Source organism: Brugia malayi (assembly GCF_000002995.4).
Source record: "Brugia malayi strain FR3 genome assembly, contig: Bm_v4_Chr2_contig_001, whole genome shotgun sequence".
In the NCBI taxonomy this organism is placed as follows: domain Eukaryota; kingdom Metazoa; phylum Nematoda; class Chromadorea; order Rhabditida; family Onchocercidae; genus Brugia; species Brugia malayi.
Window position 1 is genome coordinate 12363543 of NW_025062476.1, and position 12356 is coordinate 12375898.

General features: G+C 21.9%; 2 protein-coding genes across 2 annotated transcripts in view; one reads left to right on the forward strand and one right to left on the reverse strand.

Annotated features, from left to right (window-relative positions):
- Positions 1-5844, forward strand: part of Bma-unc-53 (Uncharacterized protein) — a gene marked incomplete at both ends in the record, with an annotated part of 87683 nt that extends 81839 nt beyond the window's left edge. Inside the window, 11 exons of the mRNA XM_043079336.1 lie at positions 135-278; positions 904-1037; positions 1168-1315; positions 1561-1714; positions 1919-2076; positions 2351-2522; positions 3513-3760; positions 3961-4143; positions 4466-4645; positions 4969-5116; positions 5609-5844. Of these exons, the coding sequence (XP_042935270.1) occupies positions 135-278; positions 904-1037; positions 1168-1315; positions 1561-1714; positions 1919-2076; positions 2351-2522; positions 3513-3760; positions 3961-4143; positions 4466-4645; positions 4969-5116; positions 5609-5844 (1905 nt within the window). The remainder of the gene's footprint in view (positions 1-134; positions 279-903; positions 1038-1167; positions 1316-1560; positions 1715-1918; positions 2077-2350; positions 2523-3512; positions 3761-3960; positions 4144-4465; positions 4646-4968; positions 5117-5608) is intronic.
- Positions 5845-10340: 4496 nt separating this feature from the next.
- Positions 10341-11861, reverse strand: Bm8497 (Uncharacterized protein; the record flags this gene model as incomplete). Its single annotated transcript, XM_001896823.2, has 3 exons — positions 10341-10474; positions 11269-11329; positions 11793-11861. 3 exons carry the CDS (start codon positions 11859-11861, stop codon positions 10341-10343), a joined length of 264 nt encoding a protein of 87 aa, XP_001896858.2.
- Positions 11862-12356: the final 495 nt, after the last annotated feature.

Below are 12356 nucleotides of genomic sequence, written 5' to 3' on the forward strand. Positions count from 1 at the left end.
AGTTTTTTTTTTTTTATTAAAATATGAGTAAAATATTCTATTTTAATAATGAATCTTTTTTTAGTCTATTAATTTTTTCGTTTTTCTTATTTGTTTATTTTTTATTCACTTATTTTCTTGTTTTCCTGTTTAAGCAAGATGGTGCAGGTGAATTACTGAGACATCCGTCACTGGAAAGTGTCACCAGTCATCGATCATCGATGAGCTCTTCTAGTAAGGGAAGTAAAACAGATAAAAGCAGTTTAAATAGTTTTGGCAAACAAGGCAAAAAAAGTTGGGTAAGTAATAATAAAATGGAATTTTATTATTTTTTTTTTTGAAATTATTTCTTTTCCCTTTTTTTTTTTTTACTTACTACTTTTTATTATAATTTTGTATTTGAACTATATTACACATTGCAGTTTCTTACTTTTCTTTCAAATGTCATATTTAACAGTTTGAAATGTTGAAAGAAATCATTAATTGAATACAGAAAGAAAAATAAGCTATTAAATTAAAATTTATTTTCATTTAAAATGAAACACTATTTCTTAATTTATTAGTTTAACAATTAATTACTCTCATAATGCTTAAATAAATACAATTTTTTTTTTTTTTTCTAAAATCATTTTATACAGACAGCAAGCGTTGATTGTCAGGTAATGTTTATTAATTGTTCAAATTATTGGATAATCAATTATCCTTTTTTTTTTTTCTCATTTTTTAAAATTTTGAGGTATATTTGAAATAAATAATTATATTACTTTCCTTATTTGTTTACTTATTTACATACTTGTATTTGTTTACTTATTGCATGTATGCTTATGTTATTGTTGTTGTTTTTCCATATTGTTTGTTTTGTTGATAATTCATATTTTTGTTTTTCTTTTTTTATTATTGCCTAAGTTTCTTTGTAATTTTTAGATAAGAAGTTCATTTTCAAAATTCACTAAAAATAAGAAAACAAAGAGCTGTTCAGTATCGGATGCAGAACATTCACCGATGCATACTTCTGGTTCACCATCAAACCTGAAACCAATTTCAGGAAGTGTTAATAGGTTAATTACCGGAATTTACTCTCTTTTTAAAATTAAAATGTAAACGATGATTTTTCTACATGATTAATTCATTAATTTATTTTCATAACAGATAAAAATTAACTTAAAGATAATTTTAGACTAATTTCAGGCTAGATGAATTAGAAATGGTACCACAAGTTGTGGAACTTAAAAAACAATTAGAAGATAAAGATTCAGCATTAACTGATGTACGTTTGGATGCGCTTGATAAGGCACGTGAAGTAGATATTCTCAAAGAAACAATTAATAGATTAAAAGTGAGAATATTTTCTATTTCTTTTTTTTTAAATTTTAGATATATTTTATTGAAATTGTAGAAATAATTTCATAAGTAAACTATAAAATAAAGTAAATATGAAATTTGAATATGTTACAATCAAAAATGTTTATATCTTATTTGTTATTTGATTAAAAAAATGAGTTTTTGAGTTTATTTATATATAAATTAGAAATAATTGACAAAAAAAAAAAAAAAAGGAAATTTTTTTTTCTTCTTTTTCAGAATGAAAATAAAATTTTGAAGCAAAATTATACAATGTTAGAAAGACGAATAAGAGCTGAAAGTCGTACCAGTTCACAGCAATCATTACCAACTCTACCGGATGATGATCCGGTTTATGAAATACCACCAAATAATGAACGTTGTTTAACTGGAAGTATGAGCTTTAAGTGCAAAAATTTCAATCTATATTTTTAATTGCTAAACGATAATTCTAAAATTATTAATTAAAATTTTTAATATTTGTAAATCATTCATTTTTATTACTAATTAACAAGAACATTTATATACAATGAATTTCAGTACAAAATTTCAGGTAATTTAGTTCATATTGAAAATGAATTTTTAATTTTAATTTCAGATGGAACAAATTGTTTGAAAGTAACAGTAAGCGTCGATTTTAGCGGTTTATTACGACCACGTTCGTTAGCTGGTGAAGTATCAATTGGTTTTATACACTTACCTTCTTCAACTACCACTTGGGAAATTTTTGATGCTGAGCTTTTTAAACTTTTTGATGTTAGTAAAATTTTTAGTTCTTTTTATACTTTTAGCAAAATTTAAATTTTAAAATTTATTTCATAATTACTACAAATTATACTTAATACCAAAATTTAGTATTTAATTAGTAAATATTACATACGATTGTAGCTCATACCCAATTGAAATAATCAAATTATTTCATTACACTTTCAGTGATCAAAATGCTCAATCATTATTTAATTTAAATTTATCATAACTGAGAAACTATGATAATGCATGTTTAAAATTATGCTAATTTATAAATTTTTAGGATTATATGGCAAAAATTGATTCAAATAAGGCTTTAGAATTAAATAGCCATGAATCAATAATTGGATATGAATTTGGTGATTTTATTCGAGATATCGAGACTAATTCCGCTCCATCACCTATACCAGCTGATGTACTCACGCATAATCATGATATTCGCATCTATTTAAGAGGTAAATTTAATTCACTAATACTGATTAATGATCAAATTAATCAATCAGAACACCTCAACAAATGTATGAGTATATCTGTAAATGATTTAAATTTTTATGAAATGTTAAAAGTTATATTTCTATTTCATTTAAGATCGATCATATTAAGTACGATAATTTTAGATGAATTAACTTATTACTGTGGAAAAAAAAAACGAAAGAAAAAACACATTTATTTGAAATATTATTGTAATTAATAAAAGTAATTTAGTGTGAAACATGTTAAAAGGAGTTGGTCTAAAGGAGTCTATCTATCTACCTGACCTATCTATCTATCTACCTGACCTATCTATCTATCTACCTGACCTATCTATCTATCTACCTGACCTATCTATCTATCTACCTGACCTATCTATCTATCTACCTGACCTATCTATCTATCTACCTGACCTATCTATCTATCTACCTGACCTATCCATCTATCTGTCTGACCTATCTATCTATCTAACTGACCTATCTATCTATCTACCTGACCTATCTATCTATCTACCTGACCTATCCATCTATCTGTCTGACCTATCTATCTATCTAACTGACCTATCTATCTATCTACCTGACCTATCTATCTATCTACCTGACCTATCCATCTATCTATCTGACCTATCTATCTATCTGATCTATCTACATGCTTATAATTTTGCTGTCATATATACAATATATAAATTTTACTTTATAATATGCAAGTTAATATACAATATGCAAAATTTACTTTATAATATAACGTATAAGTTAATATACAATATATAAACTTTACTTTATAATACAATATGGTAATATATAAGTTAATATACAATATATAAGTTTTGCTATTATAAATGAATGAATTATTATGTGCGATATTTATGTTTACTTAAATGTACATTAACTTATCCTCTGTATTAATATAGATTCTTTCTATTTATTTCATTTAAAAACAAAGTGAAATAAATTAATGAGATTCTCTGTTTACAGGTGTAGCACAGCGTAGTGTTGATGGCCTTGTGATGGATTGTTTATTTCCTCGGTCTACAATTGAACTTCTATTAAAAGCATTGCTGCAAAATCGTCGTTTGGTACTTTTTGGTGCAACCGGAATTGGTAAATCAAATTTAGCACGCTTATTAGCTCGATATTTATGTATCAAAATTGGTGGAACATTACAGAATACCATTATTGATATTAAAATTGGTGATGATGATAATGATCGAAGTATTGCACAGGTTAATTAATTAATAAATTAATTAATAATAACAATTATTTTTATTTCATTTGAAAAAAAAAATAAAAACTCTATGCATTAATAATGATTGAATTGTAAATAAAAAAATTGTTTAATTAATTAATTTAACATAAATAAAATTATATTTTAATGATTTATATTTATTTCTTTATTCAATTTTTAATTTTAAATTTAATTTAGGTACAAAAACAATTAGAAACATTACTACGTTCAACAAAACCTGTAATTATTTTATTGGATAATATTCAACGACATCGTATCGCTTTTCTTAGTTCATCATTTAGTACCGTTGATACACCATCAAAAGAAGGACCATATGTAATTTGTACTGTAAATCGTGCATCACAATTACCTGAATTAGAGGTAAATTTTTTTCTCTTTCTCTCTCTCTCTCTCTCTTTCTCTTTTAAAAATGACAAAAGAAAATATTTTAATTAATGTAAAATTATTGTGAAAATTATTTAGAGCATGAGAGATAGAGAGAGGGAGAAATTTTTTCATTATATTAATTATTAATTCATTAATAATTAAATATGACTTGATTATAATATTCTAATTCAATTTTTTTTTTTTGTTTTTTAAATAATTTAAACAATTTTTTTTTTTTGAAATATAATTTATTGAATTTATTAAAATTTATTTTTTTACATATATATATATTTTTTTTTAATTCAAAAATTTTCAGGTTCAACATAATTTTCGAATGTTTTTATTACCTAATAATATGGATGCAATTCGTGGTTATATGGGACGATTCTTGCGACGTCGTATTTTAGAGAAAGAATTTGGTGGTGATGAACGATCATCACCGCAAATATTTCGAGTTGTTGAATTTTTGCCACGTGTTTTATCATCGGTGAATGCAGTAAGTAAAATTAATAATAATAATATTTAATTTATAAGTTATATTTTGAATTATTTCAAAATTATTTTTAAAAAATTACTTAATTTATGAGTATATTTTTTGAATTATTCAATTATTTCAACTGCGATAACTTTTTATTTAATAATTTAAAAATATTCGAAATATTTAAATTTTTAATTATTCATAAATTATAAAAAAAAAAAAAAATAGTACAAAATAAGTATCAATAGGTACTAATTGTTACTTAAAATGTTATTTATTTATGCTAAAAAATTTATACTTGGAAATTATCATAAAAATTTTGTACAAATAATGAATTATAGTTTATCGAGAAAGCAAATTCTCGAGATGTAACAATAGGACCACGTTTATTCCTTCAATGTCCATTAAATGTTATGCAATCACGCGAATGGTTTATCAAATTATGGAATCAAATGATAATTCCATATATGATTAAAGTAGCTAAAGAAGGTTGTTATCATTATCTGATCTTTATTACTTCTTTTTTTGATACAATTAAATTAAAATTTAAAAATTAAAATTTAAATTTAACATTAAATTTTTGCAATTAAATTTAGCAATTAAAATTTTTCGAATTACAAATTAAAATTTAACATTTTTATAGCTAAAAATTTAACATTAAATTTTTATAGTTTAAGGTTTATTTTAATCCAATTAGGAATGCTTAATATCAATCTAACATAATAGCTATTTTGTTGTATTTGAAAATTTTTGAAATAATCAAATTGTTTTTTTATTTTATCACATTTGTTTACACTTTTTTTTTCTTTTTTAGATATTAATAAAAAATTATTTAAATCATAATTTTATAATAAGCTTGAAATTAATAGATTTAATATGAAAATAAATGTTATCTAAGTTTAATTCTTTTTCTTTTTTCTCAAATATTTATTGCTTAATTTTTTTTTCTTTTTTTTTTTTTAAAAAAATTTTTTTTTATAGGTGTAAAAGTACTTGGACGATGTGGTAGTTTTGAGGATCCAACTGATTTTGTTTGTGAGCAATGGCCTTGGTTAGAAGGACCAACTGCTGAACAAGTTTTACAGCGATTGTCACCGATCAAAGAATCATTATCAAATCAAACAAATAATTCACAATTTGATCCATTAGAAGCATTAATTCGAATTCAAGCTAATAATGCTAGTTCACAGCAAGAAATGCTTGTTCATAAGGCGTAATTTTATTGCAAAACAAACAAACAAACAAATAAAACATTTTTGAAAATTATATCATTTTGTATCTTTTATTATTCTAAATTTTATAAATGATAAATTCATTATTTTTATAATATTTGTAATTGTTTAACATCATCTGTCCATAAATACATTTGTCATTTTGCTCATAAATAATGAATTCATTTATTTCTTTTTGTATTATTAATTATCACTGATTTATTGTATTTATCAATTGATAATTCAAATTTTGCAAGTGTAATATTTATTTATTCATTAAGTTGCAAAAATATATACTTAAATAATTCCAATTTTTTTTTTACCTTATCAAACCTTATCAATGTTGTATGTGTATGTATATTTATGTATGTGTATTTCTTTTTTTTTTTTTGGTTTACCTTATATTTTTCGGAAAACTGGATGTTAATATCAAGCTTTTCCGGTGTATATCATATATGCATTCCTTTCTTTGTTATAACTTATTCCAGTTTTTAATCTAAAAATTTATTTTGTTTATTCTCATCTGATGCACATATTTTTTCGAAATATATAATTTTAGTTTAAGGAAAGCAAACAAAAAAAAAAAAAAAAAAATTCAATGAGTGCAAAATTTTATTTGAATTAGTAGTATCTTTCTAAATATTCCAACTTTTAATTATTTCATTTTTTTTTTTTAAATATATCCGGTTGCCTTAGGCTTTATATTTTAAGCCTTTTTAGCAATCACTTTTTTTTTTTTTTTTTTTTTTGTTTACAAATATATATGTAAATATAATTATCATATATTACCACTTTAATATAATTTAATATGCTATTGTTGTAATTACAGCACCAACATTACTTGTATACTCCTTCCAAGGCTCTCTCTCTCTCTCTCTCTCTCTCTCTCTCTGCCACATTTCACCACGGGTTTTTTCTTCAATCTTATTTCATTTTAATTACTATTAATTAATTTTTAAAATTTTCAAACTTTTATGGTTTATCAATTATTATCAGTAATTCTTTTCATTTATATTCTGCATTTTATTGTCAGAAGCCATCAAGTTGAAATATCATACAAATTTCAAGTTGAAGGTTGAAACATTTAAATATTTCTCTACAAATTTATTTTGCTTATTATTTATTCAGTCTAATCGATAATATAAACAATAATTTTTCTTTGTTATATCTTTAAAAGAATAAGCAAAAAATAAAAACTAATTTCTCATTAATTATTAATAATATCTTTGCTGATCATACATTTATGATTTTTGAAATCTTTTATTAATTGCAAAAGAATTTCAAGAAATTATCTAATCATCTAATAATTTAATAGTCTGTGATTGTTAGTTATTGTAAGTTATTTTCAACGATTTTTTTTTTTTTTTTTATTTATTTAAATTTGTTTAAAAAACATTTCCTCACAATCATCTTTCCTACTTGCCATTTCATTTTTATTTATGTTAAAAGATATTTTAACATTCAATAAATACTACCAATTTCTTTGTTTCATTTTTTTTCCGTCAACTTTCAATAGTTTTTTTGTTTAACTTAATTTAATTTAATTTCAATTTAAATGTCTTATTTAGTTTAATTATAATATAAATACTTTATAATATACAAATAGTTGTATAGCATTTTTTCAACCAGAAGATGATCAGAAATTAAGAAAGTTTAACATTTACAAAATTTCTATCTTGAAAATACTATATTAAGCAATTTCATTTTTTGAAATTAAAATAACATTCTTAGAATTCGTTTTATTGATATCTTAAAATTTATGCTGCAAATTAATTTATTTCGATTTGTGCATTAAATTTCATTCATCATTTATGCTCTGCAAAAAAAAAAAGTGTTGGAGTAGTTACAAGCATAACAAGTAATTAGCTTTTTATCCAAAAATTCTCGAATATAATTTAGCGATTCTCAAAAGCTAAAAAGACAGGTTGTTAGTGTTATAAGCCAGCAATAATGGCAAGCATAATAGTAAGTATAACAACAATAAAATTTAATAACAAAAGTAATTAATAATTAATAATAATAGTAATTATAATAATAATATCAAAAAAAATAATAACGACAAAAGTAATAATAATAATAATAATAATATTAATGGTAATAACAATAATAATAATATTAATAATAAATAATTCAGGCATAATTTCTTGTTGCTATAATCATAAGAAATCACAAAATTATTATCACTTACTTTATTAATAATATTTGGATTGATTAATGATATCATTTAATTGATTAGTTATTTCAATTTCATAGTACTCAAATAGTTGATTTCACTTCTTTGGCTTAACTTTTTAAAAAACTTAAACTTAAAAATGCAAAAATATCATTCATTCATACCAACAATAAATTCAATTGATTTAAGGTAAAATTTAACTTTTATTTTACTATTAATTTATTTGAATTTCTTTTAAACCATTTCTTTAAATCAAATTCACCGCTATACTTTGAGTATCAATTTGATTGCTAAGATACAAATGTACTTTTATACGATTAGTGCAAAAGTTTAAAACTACTAAAAATTAATTAAAACAAAGAATTAACTTCAAATGGCATTATTGAATGTTTTAAATGTTTAATTTGAAATTTTCTCCGATGAAATGTGATTTTAATTAATGATCCATTTGTCATATTATGCATTTCTCAGTTTGTCGTATCTTAAACTGTATAATTATAGCATTTTAGATATTTAGATAATAATAATAATAATAATAATAATAATAATAATAATAATAATAATAATAATAATAATAATAATAATAATAATAATAATAATAATAATAATAATAATAATAATAATAATAATGGACAAGCAGACGAAGTAGAATAATGAGATTTTATTTGAAATAATGAGATCTTTCAGTAAATACTATTCGATAATTCTAATATTACTAATTAGTTGAGATAATTAAACTTTAAAATTATCAATTTCACTGTACTTTTCATCCATTACAGATTATATCCAATTATATTTCTAATTTTGATTATCATTTATTTTCTTGATATTATTAGATTTATATTACGATTATTTCAAATTCATCCTTAATTTTTCACTAGCACTTATTGCATATATAATTAATAAATTTACTAATCAAATAATTTTCAATTTCAATACATTCATTTCAAATGCAATTAATAAGAAAAGTATTGAAAAAATTGCTGTTGGATTGAAAACTTTTAATTTATTTAAAAATTAAAATAGTTCCAGCAATGTAGAGCAAGCAAATTTAGGATGAATTTGTAAAATATAAATAATAAAAATGGAATTTAACATTTATCAAATGAACATTTTTAAAATAGTTAAAAACAAACAAAAAATAATAATAATAATTTATGAAATGATTAAAAAACAAATGTAGAAAAATGAAATTAAATTAATTCTTCTATAGTATATTGCAAACATTTTTTAGTAAGTAATAAATATTTTGTATAAAATTATTTAAACGTTTTTCATTTGATAATGCCAAAACTTTTTTTTTTTTCCTTTTTTTTTTTTTTGCTAATTTTGATTTCGTTTTTAATTTTTTTCTCTTTTCTAGCTTAAAATTTTGTTATTTTCGTCCTAAATTTCTGACCTTCACTTCTTATTTTTGCTTAACATAAATAATTCTACAAAACAATTAACTGTAAGTAATTTATTTTTGTTTTATTGACTATTATCATTTTATCATTTACAATTAATTTATGATTTTTTAATTCAACTTTTACTACTAAGTTAGTAATAATCTCAAATGCATATTAATTTTCATTAAAAAGAAAAAAATTTTTTATTGTCTCTCTTTTTCAACACAAATATAAATTAAATATTTTTCAAAATTTATTGCTTTGATATAGAAATTTTATTAAACACAAATAATTATAATTTATTCATTTCAATTTATTTTTCTGTTTTAACGGCTTTCACGTTTGTATTTTTGCTGCATTCCTTTCCTATTACGCTTTATATGCTGCAAAAAAAAAAAAAAAAGAAAAAAATATGAATGAAAAATTTGCATTTCATATATTTAAATTTTTAAATCAGTAACATAGCAAAATTTCAGAATTGCCTTTTTTTTTGCGTCTAAATTCAAAAATTATTTATTTAAATATCGATATATATATTAAATTTAAAATTTAATCCGTTTTTTTTTTTTTTTTTTTAATGTAACAATTTACTCATCCAATTTTTTCAAAAATACTCCTCTGTTTTTTCTTCTTTTTTGTTGTTTGAATTAAATTTTAAAATTAATTCAAACAACTTTCAAAAATAGCCAACAGAAGTGAAATTAATTGAATTTATTGAATGAAAACAAAAATTTTTTTTTTTTTGGTAAAAAAAAACATTTAAAAAAATTTTTTTTTTCAATAACAGAAATTATAACAATAATATGGATATTTTAAAAAAAAAAATTAAAAAAAAGAAAAGAAAGATAAATAAAATATAAAAAGGTACCAACCAGTATATTACAGGTCATTTTCAATCTCAGATATTTTAACATTTTAACATTGTACTCTCGAATGAGAAGCTATCCCTGTTGAATGAGTGCTGCTACTTCATTCTCGATGTTAGCAATTTCCGCACGGCGCTCATCGCCACTCACATTACCGCCAGATTCCATTTGTTTTTCAACGCGTTCATCTGTCATTTTCTTGTCTATTCCTGTAGTAATCGTTATTATTTCAAAAAATTGTTATAAAAAATTTTATAATTTCAAATAAAATGAAAAGAAAAATGAAAAAGAAATGATTAAACAAAAAGTACTATTAATTAATTTTATATGAATAAAAATAAGTTTTTATCTAATGATTTTAAAAATGAATTTAATGAATTTTAATTATTCAAAAATTATTTATTGTATTTATCATTTGTTGGAGCACAATTGTAAAATAATTGCTAATCAATTTGATTACGATCAATTTGATTCTTTTATAAATTTTAAAATTTTAAAGATTAAATTTGTAGTTTTGAAATATGAATTGTCTTTCTTGGAAAAATTTAATTCAATTATTGCTTGCTTTTAATGAAAATATCACTGCTATAAATTGAATTTGAATGAAAAATATAAATTTTATTTAATGAAGAAATAGAGAAGAAAACTTTTTTGTTACGAACAAATGAATAAAGTAAAAATTTTTGGTTAGAAATTATTAGAAATTTAACTTAAACAAAAATTTTAATTTTTTTACGATAATATTCGCTTACAAAAAAAATTTTTTTTTCCCACACACTATTTAAAATTAATTTTAAAATTTATTATTTTATAATTTAATATAGCTTTTTTAAGCATAAATTTCACTTTTCAGAATTCAATTTTTTCTTTAAAAAAAAAAAAGCTTGAAATAATCAGTATTCTACTGTTTTTTTTTTTTTTATTATTAATATTAATTACATCTAATTGTATTTGAATAGAAAAGAAATATTTGAAAATTATCAAAAAATTGAGAAAAAAAAACCACTGATATATGTGAACGATAAAAGGAAAAAGCGTACAGAACCGCGTATCACAACTGATATCTTATCAGAATGATATCATTTGAAAGTAAAAGAAGATATAATTAGCGCGGAAAGTGAAAAATTTGCATAAATTGTTAAAAGTTGAAGAGAAATTTACATATTTTATGAGTAGTATTATATGATCAATGATAAGTTATATGCAAAATAATAAGCTTAAATGTAAATTTCAATGTTAGAAATTAAATTTTCTTGGAAATTTCAGATTTACTTTCAAATTTTAGTGGAAATTAAATATGGATAAATTAAAATTGGAAATGAAATTTGAAATTAATTTTAACATTTCTTAGTGGTTTATCAATTGCATTCAAAAATACATTCTATGCTTATGATTGAGCTTCTCAAAATACACCACTATTGGATATCATTTGATAGCTTATTTTGCTGGCTATATGACCGGATGAAAAATTCCGGAATTCCTGAGAGATCGCGAGAAATGAAGCGGATGAATGCTTTAGTTGGTTACATGCTGTTGTATGCCATTTAGTTGTTGTGCAGTAGCTGTTATGGTGTCCCGGCGTAGTCGTTCAGCCATCGACAAAATGCTTTCGTGTGCCTTTTTAACGAATGCTTTCCGGTTAACCGGATCCGTAAAATATCAAATAAATGTAAAAAATCATTGCATCATTTTCAGCTAGTTCAAATTTCCGTTTTCATTCATTGTAAATTTTGGTAAAATTAGGAATGTTTTGCAGTTTTTAAGAGGTGCAATTTTTTGCAATTGCTACCGAAGAACATCAATTATAATTACACAATTTATCCGGATTAGCAAACCGGATGCGGTAACAATTAAAATTATAGTAAATCCGGAAAAAAAGAGGATAATATTTAAACATTATTATTTGTTATAATCACAAAAGCCAAAGAGTGATTAAGAAGTGTGTGTGTGTGTGTGTGTCTTTTATGTTTTTATTTTTATTTAATTTTTTTAAAATTTTATTGTTTTTGAATTTTCTTTGAAAATTTAAATTTTTTTAAAAATTTTTAAAGAATATACAAATTTATTAGTAATAAATAAAATAATTGACAC